Source organism: Vombatus ursinus, unplaced genomic scaffold (genome assembly GCF_900497805.2).
Source record: "Vombatus ursinus unplaced genomic scaffold, bare-nosed wombat genome assembly UNPS02014810.1, whole genome shotgun sequence".
NCBI classification, from domain to species: Eukaryota; Metazoa; Chordata; class Mammalia; order Diprotodontia; family Vombatidae; genus Vombatus; species Vombatus ursinus.
The window spans coordinates 49,670,736-49,688,064 of NW_020954588.1; the positions used below are offsets into that span (position 1 = coordinate 49,670,736).

Here is a 17,329-nt window from a genome sequence, read left to right on the forward strand (position 1 = left end):
GGCCCTAGACTTCCCTGTGTGTTCCTCTACCCCACGTTGGTCTGGACAAGGTACTTACCGCAGCCTCTCTGGGCATCTTCTAGGTCTGATTGTAGGAGCTCACTGCTCAGCTTCCCAGCTCTGTGCCATCTTGGCCCTGCCTCCCCGGAATGATGTTTTTAAAACACAAAGGAAACCAATTGGGTTGAAATACACACAGTTATCACAATATTAAAAGGGGGGGGGCAGCCTCAGGCTGAAAACCCCTCCTCTGACCCTTAGGAAATGTCCCCCTCTGTCAAGTCTAAATTTGGCTTCTTCAGCGTCCACTCCTCACTGCTCCTGTTTCTGCCCTCTCCTGTAGGACAAGGAGCTTACTTCCTAAGGGAATTCTCTTGATGAACCAAAAGCAGATTATTGCCTGTAAAGATTATTTCGTTCTGAAATGCCCCTCTTCCGCTGTTCTGACTGGGAAGGGCCCGAACCTCATCTTCCATCCTGCCAGCTTGGCTCCTGGCCTTAGCTGCTTTCCCTCTCCATCTTGTGACCCTCTTCTCCCACAGGTGAGTTCTTCCCAGAACCTTCCTTCCTGAGGAATGCCCCAGACGAGCCATCCTTTGTTCTCCGTCCTCATCCCCCTGGTGTGTGTGTTATTATCTTCCCCTGATCGAATATAAGCACCCTTAGAGCAGGAGCGGTCTCTGCTGGTGTCTGTCTCCCTGTGTCTTAGCAGTGTCTGGCACTTAGCACTTCGAATGCTTATTGACTGAGCGAGGAATGTGCTTCCGCCTCTTCCCTCTTTGGTCTGTTTATAGTACTGCTGCTTGAAGCAAATATCATTGGTAATCACACATATTTAGATTCCAAAGTGCCTAGAAACTTCCAGAGTAATTGGCATTTTAAAACAAGTCAGTTCAGGTAACACTTCCTAGTTCAGGTAACACTTCCTACTATGTATCAGTCTCCTGTTTACTCATCTGAATCAGTGATCTCTTTGATTGGGGATGAGCATGGAGGCTGGAAGGAAGATCTGAGTTCAAAGCTGACCTCAGACACTAGCTGTGTGACCCTGGGCAAGTCACTTAACCTCTGTTAGCCTTGATTTTCTCGACTGTAAAATGGAGTTACTAATAGCACCCAACTCACAGGGCTGTTGTGAAGATCAAGTAAGATAATATTTGTAAAAAGTGCTTGGCATGGTGCCTAGCACAAACATAGTAGATGGCTGTATAAATATTTATTCCCTTCCATGCCAGACCATCTTGAGCAACTCTTGTCCAAATCCTCCCATGACTTTGTCACAGGAAATCCACCCCAGCATACTAGAGATGTTCCTCGATTTCTTCTCATTGCCAGAGCCCTCTGGTTGTCTGCCTGTCATCTCTTACCACATGACCAGTCCATCTTCTTTTCCTGTGTAGTTCCTTGATTTTGTTACTGTCCTTCAAAGCTTCTCAGTTAGATTTTGCAGGCTGTTCATGACCTTTATGCACCTCTCCGTTGTCCTCTATTCAAAGTACATTTTTTTAATTCTTTGGAGACTGTTGTATATCATGCCAAACACCAGCAGCAAAATGTTGGCATTAAAAAAAGTGGGGCTTTGTTTCCATAGGCAGATTGGAATCGTTAAAGGAACTAGACAGTTTCCCAGAGGTAATCCAACTTGCTTTCTTCCTTTTTAATTTTGAGTCCAATTTGTCCATCCAAATGCATGTCGTAATCTGGATAGTAAACATTTATCTACTTACACTTAGCTTTTCCAAGAGGGTAGTTAGGCTATACTCTTGAGTGTCAGTGGACAAAAGCATCTGGAGGATCTCTGGACTCTGCTCTGAACCTCCTCCATGTTACTGGTGAGCACCTTTGTTGTCATTGAGTGGTAGGGTCATTTTTCCATCATCTTTCAAGGACTCTTGTAATAACAAGCTGGGTCTTACTCCAGAGTGATAAAGGTGTGATCTGTTGTTGAATGTCCTGAAACACTGTCAAGCTCTGCTGCTTCTTTCTGCCTCATGAGACCACCGGGCCCATCATTGTCCATCCTGCTGCCTGAGGTTTCACAAGTAAGTTTATATTCTGACCAGTGAGCAAGTGCTGCCCTTGGCCACCATTTCCCTCCACTTGGCAAGTGTGTAAAGCATTGGCTGTGGCCCATGTTGTCTGGACTTTTTTCAGGCTTATCTTAGGGCAGTCAAATATCTGTGAAATTGTTGTTATCGCTGTATCTGCTGTTTTCAGGGCTGAGCTGCTTTACTTAAAGGGCTTCTCCTTTTCCTCATTATTTCTCCCCGTAAGAGCTCACATTTATACAGCACTTTAAACTCACAACAACCCTGTTAGGTAGAGGCTGTTCTAAGAAGCCTAAGAGAAGATAAGTGGCTTGCCCAGGGTCACACAGCTAGTAAAAGTCAGAGGTACGATTTGAACTCAGGTCTTCCTGTCCCAGGAATATCCATCTCTGGATCCTCTGTGCCACCCAGCTGCCTGCTAAGGAGGTCAACAGGCATTGGACACAGACACTGATTGGGGGTTGTGAGCAGATTGTCCAAGGCACCAACCCCAAAGAGGGTAGAACAAGAAAAGATTTCATGTCCAGCAGGCACTTTGACAAAACAGGTTCCCCATGCAGTCTCTCTAAAGAGGATGGAATGAAGGGTAGGCACCAGTGGCGAGCTTTATCACACCTCTTGCTCTTGTGACCTCAAGTGATCAGGTCCAGTAAGAAAGGGGCCATCTTTAGGTGGTATAGATTATTATATGGAGACTGTACTGTTTTCTTCTGACTCATACTGCCCAGAAGCTTCAGAGCTTTCTAAAAGGTGTATTCAGAATTCCAGACATTCCAGAAGTCATTTTCTAACACTCTGGTTTTTCAGTGGTCATTTCAGTCCTTTCTGTTTCGCTGTCATCTTTTATGCCTAGAGCAGGATCCACAGACCTAAGAGTGGATAAAGATTGTGAATAGATTTGATTGCCTGTCCTTTTCTTGTTCCCTACTGGAATCTGGGTGCCATATGGCCATTGCAGATGTTTCCTAGAGTAACTTAATCAGCTCCCATGACTTTAACTACGGATCTTCAGATCTCTAGTCCTGGGCTCCTCCCTAAACGTCAGTCTCTCAGCTCCCCAGTTACCTATGGGGCATTTCAGACTCGATATTCTGTAGGTATCTCAAACTCAACATTTCTAAAACTGAACTCAATCTTCTCTCCCTCTTCCCCTTCCAGACTGCCACAATTTCTATTGAAAGCTCCACTATCCTTTGTCTCCCAGGCTCGGCATTATCCTGGTCTCTTCAGTCTCTCTCACCCCACATGTCCAGTCAGTTGCCAGATCTTTCTCTTTCTCTCCACCCACATGGCTACCGTTTAGCCCAGGCCCTAGTTACCTCTCACCTAAATTATGGCACTAGCCTCTTAATTGGTCTCCCTGCCTCAAGTCTCTTACCACTTAAATTCATCTTCTATATTGCTGTCAGGGTAATTTTTTGTATGCATAGATATGACCGTGACCTTCCCCTGCTTACTCAGCTCCAGAGATTTTATATTGCCTCTAGGATCAAATATAAACTCCTCTCTTTAGCTTTTAACCTGACCCCAGCCTACCTTTCCAGTCTCGTTGGACATTCCTACCATCTAAAGTATCCTTCTCTGTCTTTGAGCCATCCCACAGGTCTGGTCCTCCTCCCTCACCAAACCCGGCTCTCCTTTAAGACACAGCTCTGGCACCATCTTGTGCATTGTCTTTCCCGATTCCCCCAACTGCTGGAACCCTTTGTCCTCAACTATTTATATTTGCATTTATTCACTTAATTTTTATGCAGGATGTATTTAGTTACATGCTTGTTGCCCCCCCCATTCAGTGTTCTTTGTAAAGATTTTTTCATAATTTGGACTTTGTACTCTAGCACCTAGCACTGTGCCTTGGACATAGTGGGTACTTAATCAGTGCTTGTTGACTGATCGGCTGAGGTGTTCCGAGCAAGGACACTAGATTATACAGGTAATAGAAATTGATTAAAGCAATGTTTTGTCTTGATGAAGGAGCCAAGAAGTGAAGAGAACACACACACACACACACACACACACACATATACACACACACACACACCCCCTCTCAATTGGGTATAGAACTGTATCTTACCCAACAGGGAACAAGGAGGGTTAGGGGATAAAACAAAGGCGTTGGGTGATAAAAGGGAAAGTGGATCTAGGGAGGCAGTGGTCAAAAGCAAAACAGACTTGTGAGAAAGGATAGGATAAAGAGTGAAAGAGAAGGATAAACAGAAAAAAAGGGTAAAAGGAAATACACAATAATCATAGCTGTGAATGGGATGAACTCACCCGTAAAATAGAAGTGAATAACAAAATGGATTAGAAACCAGAATCCAACAGAGTTAAAATAAGGGGCTGGAGCAGAATCTCTCCTACTTCAGCTGAAATAAAAAAGGCAGGGGTACCAATCTTGATCTCAGACAAAACAAAAGCAAAAACAGACCTAAATAAAAGAGATAATCAGGGAAACTGCATTTTGCTAAAAAGATACCATAGACAAAAATTTGTCCAGCAAGTTTCTCTGATAAAGACTTCATTTCTCAACTATATAAGGAAATCAATCAAGTTTATAAAAATAAGAGCCATTCCCAATTAAAAATTGTCAAAGGATATGAAAGGCAGCTTTCAGAAGAAGAAATTACAGCTGTCAATAGTCATATGAAAAAAATGCTCTAAATCACCTACAATTAGAGAAATGCAAACAACTTCAAGGTACCACCTCAAACCTATATCAGATTGACTGACATGACAGATGCTGGAGGGAATGTGGGAACATAGGAAGACACTAATGCACTGTTGGTGGAGTTGTGAACTGATCCAACCATTCTGTAGAACAATATGGGCCTATTCCCGTAGGGCTATAAATTTTATGCATACCCTTTAACCCAGTAACACTATCATTAGGTCTGTATCCCAAAGAGAACAAAGAAAGAAAAAAGTACCAATATGTACAAATATAGCAGCTCTTTTTGTAGTGGCAAAGAATTGGAAATTGAGGGGATACCCATCATTTGGGGAATGGCTGAACAAGTTGTGGTGTGTGATTGTGCTATTCGGCTGTAAGAAATGACAAGCAGGACGATTTCAGAAAAACCTGGGAAGACATGTGAACTGATGCAAAGTGAAGTAGGCAAAACCAGGGGAATGTTGTCTGCAGCAACAGCAATGTTATACGATGATAACTGAAAAATTTGGCTACTCTGATCAAGACAATGATCCGAGATAATTCAAAGAACTCATGATGAAAAATGCTGTCTGCCTCTGGAGAGGTAACTGAGGAACTCTCAGTGCGGGCTGAAGTGTAATTTCTTTTTCCACTTTCACTTATTTATTTTGGCAGTGTGGCTAACATGGAAATGTTTTGAATGGTTTCACATGTATAACTGATATGTTGCTTGACTTCTGGGGGGAGATGGAGGGAGAGAATTTGGAACTCAAAAACATTTTTGAAAGAATATTAAAATATAAATAACTTTAAAAATTTTAAGAAGAACTAAAGTATTTGATACTTCTTTTATAGTTCCAAACTGATTTTCTTAGCTCTAAGAGGTAGGATAGTGAAAATTCCCATTTTCTGAACCTGAGAAAACAGCCTCAGAGGAGTTCAGTGAGTTTCCCTGGGATCTCAGAACTCTACTAAGTGTTATCTCGAGAATTCAGAATTGATTCTTCTGAATCCAAAACCTGTGGTATTTCTGCTATATTACACTGCCTTAATTCAGTCCAGAATTTATGTGAAAAGTAATGTCTTAGTAGCCCTTTCTTGTAATCCAGATGGTAATAAATTAAAACTCTTGTTACAGGTAACTGAACTTCACTGAAGATGTCTAAGGTAAGAGATTATTTTCACATACATTATGGTTTAAGTGTTCAAATAAATTCCAAGTTTTCCCATTATGCATATGTTTGTGACTCTCAATCCAGCACTCCCTTGCCGTATGCACTAAGCAAGTGAGGTCTTGTAATGAACCAAGAGAAGACGTTTTGCCCCCAAAGCAAGATTTGAAATCATGGCTGTGTGTTTCTGTTCACTAATGACATCCCTATAAAACCTATAACCTCAAAATACATGCTTATATATATCTATATATATGACTTAATTAGCATATTAATTATATATTGTTATGTGGTATAATATAGCATGATAATATGTATGTTGTATACTGCTTGTTAGTATATATGCATTAATATTAGAAAGTATCCCTCATTACCTATACACCCTCTACCACCCAAAGGTTTTTTCCTCGGTTGTCCTTTGTGCTGGTTTTGGTAGTTTATAAAGGATTTTTAAAAAGATAACAGTTTAAAAAGAAAAGGGAAAAAATTATGTTTGCTAATTTTGTACTTGTTATAGTTTTGTTGTCCTGATTCATTAATTGAAATTTAATTAATGTTACTATAATATATAACATAAATACTAGTATTATTACTAACAAATATTACTCATAATATTTTGGATTTTGTTTCAGCAACAGCCTGCTCAGTTTACAAATCCAGAAACTCCTGGCTATGTTGGATTTGCAAATCTTCCCAATCAAGTCCACCGAAAATCTGTGAAAAAAGGTTTTGAGTTCACACTGATGGTGGTTGGTAAGAAATCAATTTGAGGCCTCCTGTGTCCTGAAATTTAATGAAATTAGTTCGGAGCTATCAGCCTGAGACTCTCTTCCAGAATCATAGTATCAAAAATGGAAATCGGATCTTGAGAGGGAAGAAAACTATTAACATCTTAGCTCCTAGAGAAGGAGGAGGAAACCAGACATGGCGTTATGGGCATTATGATTTAAGTTAAACAGCTCTGATCAGTTGGACTTGAGAAAGAGTAAATTCTAGTGAGTTTTGTGTGCTAAAATCAAGCATGACCATAGACCTGTTGTCTCATCCGTTGTTGAGCTGATGTTACTGCAGACCTAGAATCTCCAATTTTCTGTCTGTGCACTCCCCCCCCCCCCCCCCAAATTCTCAGTAATGGTCGGATATTGATAGGAAAGTTTTTGGAGCTTGTTGATAATGAGTAATCACAGTAAGATCAAACAACCGCTTCTTAAATAGAAGGGATTTTTATCACACATGGCCTGAATAATCATCTAGATCCAGATTCAGCCTCCCTGGTCTAGTGGAGCAAGTTAATAATAGCCATTGGAAACCTGGAGGAGCTTGACTTAAAATTCAGCAGGATCTACCCTGTGGCACCGCCATGTGACCCTGAGCAAGACATTTCACCTGAATCCCCAGGTGGTCATTAACCCCTGCAGGGCCTTGCAGGGCTGTACCAAGCATAGTGCTCTGAGCAGAGCGCTTGGTGACCCTTCAGGCACCAGATGGATGTCAGATCTTGTTCATGACACCGGGAAAATAGGTATGGAATCACAGTGCATGGATAAAACTAGAACCAACCAGCCAGCCTGATGACTTCCAGGTCACGCCGAAGGGAAGAGAGCAGAGACAGCACGGTCAGGGAAAAAAAAAGAGGCCCATCAGTTCCAAACTAGAAAGTAGGCACAGAAAACTTGAAGTGCACTTTACAAAAGATACTAAACCAGGGCCCAGAGAGTCTTTAAGTCAGGCAGGTTGTTAGCTGGAGGCTTAGTAAGAACATGCTGATGAACCTAGAACAGGAGATTCAGGGAGACAAGGAAAGAAGAGGTGGAATAAGTGATTTATTTTTATTTTGCCTTGTTCTTTACTATGTAGGATATTAGGGAAATTATCACTGCACTTTAGTGGTCCTCGGGTCCTAAGACAAATAGTGGTAAGTGTATGAGGTTCTTGACCAAATTATCTGTACACTCCAGGTGTGATTGTCAGTGTTTGCATCTGTGTGTGTTCTCAGTCAATTCAAGGATGAAATATTAGTGATCACCTGTGGTAGAATTGGCCTATTGCTAGCATGACCCTATAAAGAATTAAGCTTGAGTTCTAGCCCTGAAATAGCTGGGGGCTGCTTTCTGTTCTCTATGTGGTAATCTGTATTTAGCGAAGAAGGCCTTACCTCCCGTCTCTAGAGGTTATGGCCATAAGATGGGTTTCCCTACTCTGTCCTGACCATAGGGGATTGCAGTCTCTAGGGTAGCCCTGTGACCTCGAGGGAACCTTTGGAATGGAAGACGTCTGTATTAGTGAGCTCAGTCAGCATCAGCGTTCTGTCCTTGGGAGGGAGGATAGTAGCATGAACCCCTCCTGGCCAGCTGCAGGAAAGGACACAGGACCTATGGGCGCCCAAAGAGAAAGGGGTGTGGAGGGGAACAGTGAGATAAGCACACGGGAGAAAACCAAGATGGCATCTTGAGCTTTTGGGACAATCTCTCTGCAACCTTATTTTCTTCTGTTGCCCAGTGCTCTTTCATAGGAAGTTGCTTAAACTTAATTTGACCCTGGGATTAGCTCAAGATGGGCTGCAAAGTCCAAGTTTATCCTTGTCCTAAGACTCTGGTGGGAGTCATGAATGCCCCAGACGGCTCCAGGCTGAGTCGGCGCTGGCGGTCTGTTGGGTGGGAGAGAGAGTGCTGCTCTGGGCATTAGGAATTAGCTTCGTGTCCTGGCCTTTGAACGTGATTTGCAGCCCTAGAAAATGGAAAGAGAAGATAGGAGTAGTGTGGTTGGTCATACTCGCCCAGCGATGGTCTTGTTATCATTCAGGACGTACTGATTCCCTAGTACCTCCCGGTGATCCAGTAGATTTGGCATTTAAGCCAGGTGTGGCTGTTACTCTGTCAGTCTTCTCTACCTCTTAGCACTACCCTGGCTTTCTCCCGAGTGTACCACACCCCTTCAGGTGCCCCTCACCTGCTTCCCACCCCTTTTCTTGGCTTGCCCCTTTCCCCACCAACCAACCCCCGGGGCCGGGAGGGGACATCGCCATACTTCCTATGTGGCCACTTCCCCATCTTTGTTCATGTCGTTCAGTTTTTCCTTCTTTGAAATTGATCCCATCTGCTTGTCATCTTTTGTCCAGTTTCCTGAAGATTCTCACTCTGCCCCGTGACTGCGGTACCTGGCCGTGCATCTCCACATCCCTAAAGTGCTGTTATCCCCGGTGATTTCACTCTTCACCTTATGAAGTTCTCCCACCTTGGGCCTCTTTTCAGTCTCTTCTGTCTCTGCTCGGCTTCAGCGCACCCTCAGAGGATGATCAAATCTGACCCTTTGCTGTCTCTCAAAGCTGTCCTCATTCCGAGATGTGGAGCTTCAAAATTGTACTTGATTATTCCGTTTCCTGCTCTCCCCTTTTTCCCTTCCTTCTGTCCTGCTCCATCCTCCCTCCTTCCACTTCACTTCCCTCCCTTCAGTCTTGACCCGGGATCTGCAAACTCATTGATTGATGTCTTTAGCCGTCCCCACCGGCTCTAGGCTCCAGACTCCAGACTCTTGCTTGATCCCCTGTTCCCTCTCAGCTCTCCTTGATCTTTAAAAGGCCTCTTCGTCCGCACCGCTGTGCCTGCACCCGTTGTCCTATACTGATTTTCCCCTTGCTCTGCTTTGTCCTCTGCCTCTGCTTCATCCCTGTCTATTCATTTCTTAACTCCCTTAAGAAGAGGTCTGACTTCTCAGTATGCCCCTTCCCTAAAGCTGCTGTCTCCACGACCTCCAGTGGCCTCTTCAGACATAGTTTTTGCCTTCATATAAGCATGAGAAAGGCCACCCCTTCTGTGCTCTTCACCCCTCCTAAAGCTTCAGTCCCATTATTCTGTCCTGGTCTTCTCCCACAGTGACCACCATTTCTCCATCCCCTTCCTGGTTTCTGGACCCTCTGCACTGTGTCCTCCCATGTGCGCTTGCTTTCATGCTCCAGAGCTCTTTCCTCGCTCTCTTCTGATAAGTATTCTGTCCTGTAACAATGTGGGCATCGTGGCTAGAGGGCTGAGCTCAAGAAAACCTTGGCTCACGTCCCGCCCCTGACACATTCTGCTCAAGTGGTGACAGCAGGGCCCTCGCTTAAGCTCTCGTTTGAGCTCTGCAAAGCTGTTGTGTATTTGAATACTGATGGCATCATTATACTGGATGTCATTAAAGTCTTCCTGAAAATCGCAGCTGAAGATTTCCGTTTGTGGTCTGTTCTGGAAATGAGCCGAGACCAGCATTTTGTGTATGGATGAAGAGGTGACTTATGCCTCGTGTTTGCAATCCTGAGCGTTCATGTGCTTCTTTTCTAGGGGAATCCGGATTGGGAAAATCTACTCTCATCAATAGCCTGTTCTTGACTGACTTGTACCCAGAAAGGGTCATTCCCGGAGCAGCAGGTAAACAAAAGTTCCTCCACTGTCTTAGGTGTGAGTCTGTGTGAGCGATGGTGTTCTGACTTGGCGCCCTTCCTGCCTTCTCACGGTCAGGGCTCAGGCGCCACATTGCTGGCATCAGACTGAGTTTGGAGACCAAGGATGGGTGTCTGAGGTTGTGTGGCTGCTCCTGAAGACTGTAGCCTCATGACCCTGAGAGGATTTGTGGGTGTGTGGTCAGACCCTGGTGCTGCTGCTTACCCCCTCGTACGTAGCTGGTAGTGCAGTGGACGAAGCCTGAGCTTGGAATCAGAAAGGCTGGAGTTCAAATCCAGCCTCAGACACTGACTAGCTGTGTGACACAGGGCAAGTCACTTAACTGCTGTCTGCCTCGGGTTCTTCATCTGTTAAATGGGGAAAATAAGAGCACCCACCTCACAGAATTGTGGGAATCAAGTGAGGTGATATTTGTAAAGTGCTTGGCGCTGGGCCTGGCACATCAGAGGCGCTTACAAGATGCTTACCCTTCTCCATCGGTGACCTTGGTCAGGGCACCCTCTTTTGGGCCTCTTTCATTATATACAAAATGAGGTAGACCTCTAAGCAGCCTTCCAGCTCAGTCTGTGTTTGACAGTGTTTTAGAAGTTAAACCCTCACACTGTTGGTAGAACTTGGGGTTTTTTACCTTTATAGACAGCAAATCAGTCCTGGTTCTTCTTGTCCCTTCACTAACTCAAGTAGCATTTCTGCCTTCTGCCCGTATCCTGCCATCTCTAGCCCATTCCCCCTGTGCTCACACACGTGTTTATAGAAATGCTGATCATCATTTAATCCTCCTCCTGAAATGTGTTCTTTTCTAGAGAAAATAGAAAGGACAGTGCAGATTGAGGCGTCCACAGTGGAGATTGAAGAGAGAGGGGTCAAGCTCCGTCTTACTGTTGTTGACACACCAGGCTATGGGGATGCGATTAACTGCCGTGACTGGTATGTGCCGTGGCTACCTGCCGTGGGATGGGCTCCCTGGGCCTTTGCCAGGTTCCCCACCATCCTCATTCACAGGATCTACAGGACAGCCTGAAGCTCAGTGACTGAAAACAAAAATCTAAGTTATTTTTATTCGTTATCATTAATGAACGATTCCTGACTTTGGTAATGGCACAAAATGCTGAGGTGTCTATATTTAGGACGTTAAAAGATTTTAACTCTCTGAGCTCAAGGAGCATCAAATAAACAGGGACATTTGTTTGAAGTGGTCTTACACGACACTTACCATCCATTTTTTCTGAGAATGTAATAAGCTGAGAGCCTCCTGGGGACACAAGTGTGGCCAACAGCTGTTCATGGCACCCAGGGTAGACTGGCATGAGCCTCTCAGAGACGTTTCCAGTTTGCTGAGGCATTCCCAGTGTAGAAAGGCTCTTGATGTACAAGTGCCTGCTCTTCCCTTTGTAACTGTGCTGGGGCCTTTCAAAAAATCCATGCTCCCTGAAGCCTTCCCTTCTCCCCAGGCGGCATTCCCTAACTCCCACCAAAAGAACCATTTTCAGTCTAGCCTTATTATAGAAACCTATTTTAACCTATAACCTACTTGAAATGTTGTGAAGGGAAAGAAGGCATGAAGTGGTCAGCTCAGAGTTGTTGCTGCTACATTGAATTAAATAGATTTTTACAGGTTTTTTAGGAAACTCAGCCATGGTTTGTGACGTTTTCTGAAGCACAGCATGCTCCAACTTGTGGATAGCCTAGTTTGTTTGCTAAGTGGGGCGGGGTGCCGTGGGGGACAGGCGCACTTTGTAAAGTCTCTGTGTTGTTCTTAGTTTCAAGACGATCATCTCCTACATTGATGAGCAGTTTGAACGGTATCTGCATGATGAAAGCGGCTTGAACCGACGGCACATCATAGATAACCGTGTCCATTGCTGCTTCTACTTTATTTCACCTTTTGGACACGGGTAGGTGCTTCTTGTGCTCTGTAAGCCTCTGTGTTGAGTGCGGTCCTTGGATCAGGTGGCCCCAATGCTGTTCCTTTAGATTTGAAAAGAGTTGCTGTAGGTGTCTTCCCTCCTGAGGATTGTAGTAAATTTGAAAAACTGTGGGCCTGGGTTCTTTAAAATAACTGCTATGACCCTTGTGCTTTTTTCAGACTCAAACCTTTAGATGTGGAGTTTATGAAAGCGATACACAATAAAGTGAATATTGTGCCTGTGATTGCCAAAGCTGACACTCTGACCCTGAAGGAGAGAGAACGGCTGAAGAAGAGGGTGAGTCTGCATTTGCTTGGCTCTTCTATTTGTCTCCGAGAATCGAGGCTCAGCCGGAAAGACACTGTGCTTCGTTGTCTTTACAGCCAGACTTGGGGGGTTGGCTGTTGTTAACAGAAGGAGACCTTTCAGTACTTTCTCCAGACCACCCAAAAAAAGGGCATGGGCCCTGAGAATATTATCTGAAGAATAGACAGGGACTTGTGAAGAATGCTAAGGACTTTGTTGTGTGTGCTCAAAGAAGTCTTAAGGAAAAGAGGGCAGCCGGGCTCCTCTGTGGCTCGTCCTCGCCTCCAGCAGAGTCGTGTGCAGACTGGAGAGGGGAGAGCGGGGCACTGAGGCTGCATGGGAAGCCCAGGGTCAGGGAGGAGTGTCGGAGCAGCCAAGAGAGGAAAGTGGTATTACCTCCATTTTCAAAAATGAAGGAGAATTAGAGTCTGGAAAGTGTCACCAATTAAGCTTGACTTTGTGCCTTGGCAGATTTCTAGAACCATTTGAACAGATGGTTTGTGATCACTTGGGATTTCTAGATGGATCCTGGTGGCCTCCCCTTCCCTTTCTAAACCAGGTGAAACTCAGCATTCCTTCCTTCTTTTGATTGTGTCATAGACTGAGGCATGGGGGGAGGGTCACCATGCCAGCAGAGACCCCTGTAGAAGCTGGAGCCCAAGGGCGTTGGGGTGGCTTGTCTTTGGGGAGAAAAGTTTGAAGGCTCAGCAAGTTTGAAGGCAACCTGAGTTCAGATCCTGCCTCAGACATGAACTCACTGGGGCTTCCCGGGCAAATCAGTTCATCTCCCTCAGTCTCATTTTCCTCTTCTGTAAAATGGAGTAGTGATAGCAGAGTTGTTGGGGGATGATACATGTAAAGAGCCCCATCATTGTTAACTGATAGCTGTGCTCAAAGAGAAATGGATTGTGGTGACTTAGAAAGTCACAAATTAACGTGATCTGTGTTGTATTTTATTTGTTTTGTTGAATATTTTACATTTTAATCTGGTTGGGCAGTTCTCTTGGCACAAGAGTTTGACATCTGGATTAGATAACAGAATCGAGACCCAGAAAATATTTCAAAAGACTAAAATAATCAGCAGAAATTTAAGAACAATAACAACTCCTGTTTATATAGCATTTAAATGTTTTACAGACCTAACCCTAGGGTAGTGGAAATCGTCTCATTTTACAAATGAGGAAACAGACTCTGAAAGATCCCGTGATCGCCTACCAATGTCTGGTGGCATTTGAACCCTTTTCTTCTCTGACCCTGCTGCCAACCTGGTGCAGGCCCTTCTTACCTCACGTCTGGATCGTTGCAATAGTCTGCTCGTGCATCTGCCTTCCCCAAGTCTCCCCGCTGCCGTCCATCTGCTTGGCCACTGTGGTGTGACCGTCACACTCGCTTGCTCGAGCGTGCACTCAAGCTTGCTCATGCGCACACACCCACACACGTCTACTCAGTGAAATCCATTAGCTGCCTGTTACTTCCAAGATTGAATACAAATGCTCTGCTTGGCATTGAACGCCCCCATAACTGAGCCCTCTCCCCTTCCCTTTCCAGTCTTCCTGTACCACATATGCTTCCATTCAGTGCCCCCAGCCTCGTGACTGCCCCACAGACGAGAGACTCCCTCTGTTCTGACCACTGACCTCTCTGGCCTCCTTTAAGTCACAGCTAACATCCTGCCTTCTACAGGAAGCCTTCCCTTGGTTCACTACTTCCTACTTACCCTGTATAGAACTTGTTTGTAGTAACTTGTTTGCATGTTGTCTCAGGCATTAGATTGGGATGCCTTAGCACAGTGCCCAGCACCTAGCAGACTTTTAATCTATGTTTATAGATTGATTGAACCCAGGCCTCCTGATTCTTAGGGCCAGGACTGTATCCATTACATTGTGTTGCCTCTTTGAGAATAAAGTAAAATTTAATGAGGATAATTAGTTTCCTGTCTTAAAGTTAAAAATCAGTTATGGAAATACAAGATGACAGGTTGAGTTAGCTGTAAATTCAGTACAGATCACCAGTAAGCCCTGGCTGGTCTGAAGCTTCCCCAATAAAAATGTCAGACTGGCCAGTGTACTTGCAGCCCTACCAGCCTGTGATGTGGTATGTTTGATGAGGAGGCTCAGCCCACAGCAAAGGAAGAATCACTGGAGGAACTGGGGCTGGTCTCCTGAGAGGACAGAAGCCAAGAGATAGCTGGAAGGGCCATTATTTGGAAAGGGTTGAGAAAGGGCAGAAGCAGACCTATCAGACCCAAGTCACCAAGACAGAGTGGTCAGAAAATGATTTTTTTTTTTAATTAAATTTTTTAAATGAAGTTCCACCTTCTGTCCCTTTCCACTATAACAGGCATGTAGAGTCGGGCACTTAACATGTGCTGAACACTCTGTTAGGCTGGGAATACAAACAGAATAACTGGGGCAGGCCTTGTTCTGCGGGAGTTCACCATGTAATTGGAAGAGGACACCACTCCCCCCATTCCCGCCGCAAGGAGGAGTGGACGCCTGCATAGAGCCTCAGAGGAGGACGAGGATTCTGACTGGTGCACGAGAGGACTGCCTTCCAGGGCTGCCTGAGGAAGGGGCAAAAAGGCCGGTTCCTTCCTCTTGACTGGTTCTAATGCTCTTAGTTTTTTTTTTTTAATTACCATTTTTCTTGGAGAAGTAGCACACATTCTTTGCTACCATTTGTCGACTACCCACTCTTCAGGTTCTTGATTCCAATCCCACAAAACTCCCCTTTTCTTCCTTTCCTATTTCTGTTCATGAAATCAGCCTTCCCTCTTTTAACTGGTCAGGAAGTGGCTTGCACTGTACTGGGACCTTAATAAATGCTTGTTAATGATTGACTTATCCTGTAGGCAAGAGAGAGGCCTTCCTGAAGGCTTTTGAGCAGGGGGAGGCATGGTCGTGCCTGTGCCTTAGAGAAATTCTTGGAGTAGCTGTGTGAGAATAGGACTAGAAACAGGAAATATCAGAAAACTATTAAAATTGTTCTGGTGAGAAATCATGAAGGTCTAAGCTAAGGCTGTAGCCATATGAAGGAATAGAAGACGACAGCATGAGATGTGGAAGGAGAATCTGTAAGCCTTGGCAGCTGACCATGTGGGGTATGAGGGAGAAGAAAGACAGCAATCACTCTGAGATGGAAGAGTGAGAAGGCTAGTAAGACCCGAGGGCCCTCAACAGGACCAAGGAAGTGTGAAAAATCAATGGGTCTGGGGAGACGGAGAGGGGTTCTTCTTTGTACGTGTTGAGGTCAAGATGCTGATGGAACATAGAGGGAAAGATGGCCCATAGGCAGGTGGTGGTGTGGAAATGGAATTTGGGGAAGAGATTAGATGGATTATCAAGATTTGGGCGTTAAAGGTGATCATTGGATGAGATTATTAAGAGAAAGAAGAGGAGAGAGAACAGAACGGAGGCCCTGGGATAGAGCCTTGGAGGACCCCCAGGCTCAGGGGCCAAGGAGACTGCGAAGAAATGGACAGGTCAGAGGAGACCCAAGAAAGATGCTTGTATATCCTGGAGGAGAGGTCTCAGCTGGCTGTGTGGGTCAGCAGCATGCAGAGATCAAGTTGGAGGAGGGGGCTGAAAGCCAGCAATCTGGCGACTGAAAGCATTAGTGGGGGCCTTGGTGTGGGGTGAACGTCTTTGTAGATGCAAAAAGAGCTGAAGGAAGGGTAAGGGCAGTTTGAGAAGTGACACGGGAAATTATTATACACTAAAAAGGAGGAAGAACCAGCTATGTGATAGACAGTTGCACTTTGATTCAGTCTTCTTTCTTTGTTCTAATTTTCAGTTGCTAGACAAGCATTTATTAAGTATTTACTGTGTGCCAAGTATTAAACAAAGACCTGGATAGAAAAAGAAAGATAAAAATATGATCCCTGCCCTCAAGAAGCTCATGTTCTTGGAGGAGAGACACCATGCAAAAAAGTATTACATTCCAGGGTGTGGGTGTGTCTGAATGGGGGGCCATCTCAGATGGAGGCACCAGCATGAGGAGGGGTGGGGGGGGGTGTTCCAGGAAAGGCTGTGCAGACATTCGAGGCAGCCAGAGAGTGAAAAGTGGTGGAATTAGGAAACAGGGCGTCATGCACAGAGAAGAGAAAGAGGGTGAATATCACCAGCTCTGAGAGAGCTTTAAATGTCAGAGCTCTCTGCATTTGATCCCAGAGGAGAAGCTGTGATGTGGTCAGGCCTGCACTGTGCAGAGAGCACTCTGACAGTTCGCGTGGGAAGAGGCATGAGGCTGCTCGGCCGAACAGAAGCTCTTCCAGTAGATCCAGCGTGACGCGCCAGTGGTCTGCACCAGGCTGGCACCTGTGTGAGTGTGGAGAAGGGCATAGATACAAGAGGTGTGAGACTTGGCAATCGATTATGTGGGAGGAGAGGTTGACGCCATGGTGGTGGTGCTGAGTTCTCTCAGGACAGCGATTGGGGTTGAGTAATTAGAGCTGAGAGTCATCTGCTCTAATTACTGAGTCTATGAGAGCTGAGGAAGTTGACAAAAGAGAGTCTGGGAAGAGAAGAGGCCCAGGACAGAGCCTTGAGGGACGCCACAGCATGGGGTTGTGACCTCAGTGAAGGGAGGGACCAGAACAAGATAGAATGTTAACACAGTCCTTGGGAATAAGGCTTTCTGGGAGCTGGGCAGGGAAAGAGAAAAGAGATTCGGCGCAATGGTCAGATGAAGGGTTTTTACAGTTACAGTAGGTGGACCTGTTGTTGTTTGGGGGCAACGAGGAAGGAGATATTGAAGATGAGGACAGATATGATGGATACAGTGAGCTCCTGGGGCAGGCCAGGGCAGGGGG

The 17,329-nt window shown here is 45.2% G+C and overlaps 1 protein-coding gene across 3 annotated transcripts in view; it reads left to right on the forward strand.

Moving 5' to 3' along the window:
• Positions 1-17,329, forward strand: part of SEPT2 (septin 2) — a 52,256-nt gene that overhangs the window by 8,425 nt on the left and 26,502 nt on the right. For all 3 annotated transcript variants that reach the window (XM_027876106.1, XM_027876105.1, XM_027876104.1), the window contains exons 2-7: positions 5,837-5,865; positions 6,503-6,623; positions 10,187-10,273; positions 11,110-11,233; positions 12,067-12,201; positions 12,393-12,510. In XM_027876106.1, the coding sequence (XP_027731907.1) occupies positions 5,857-5,865; positions 6,503-6,623; positions 10,187-10,273; positions 11,110-11,233; positions 12,067-12,201; positions 12,393-12,510 (594 nt within the window). In that variant the 5' untranslated portion in view covers positions 5,837-5,856. The remainder of the gene's footprint in view (positions 1-5,836; positions 5,866-6,502; positions 6,624-10,186; positions 10,274-11,109; positions 11,234-12,066; positions 12,202-12,392; positions 12,511-17,329) is intronic.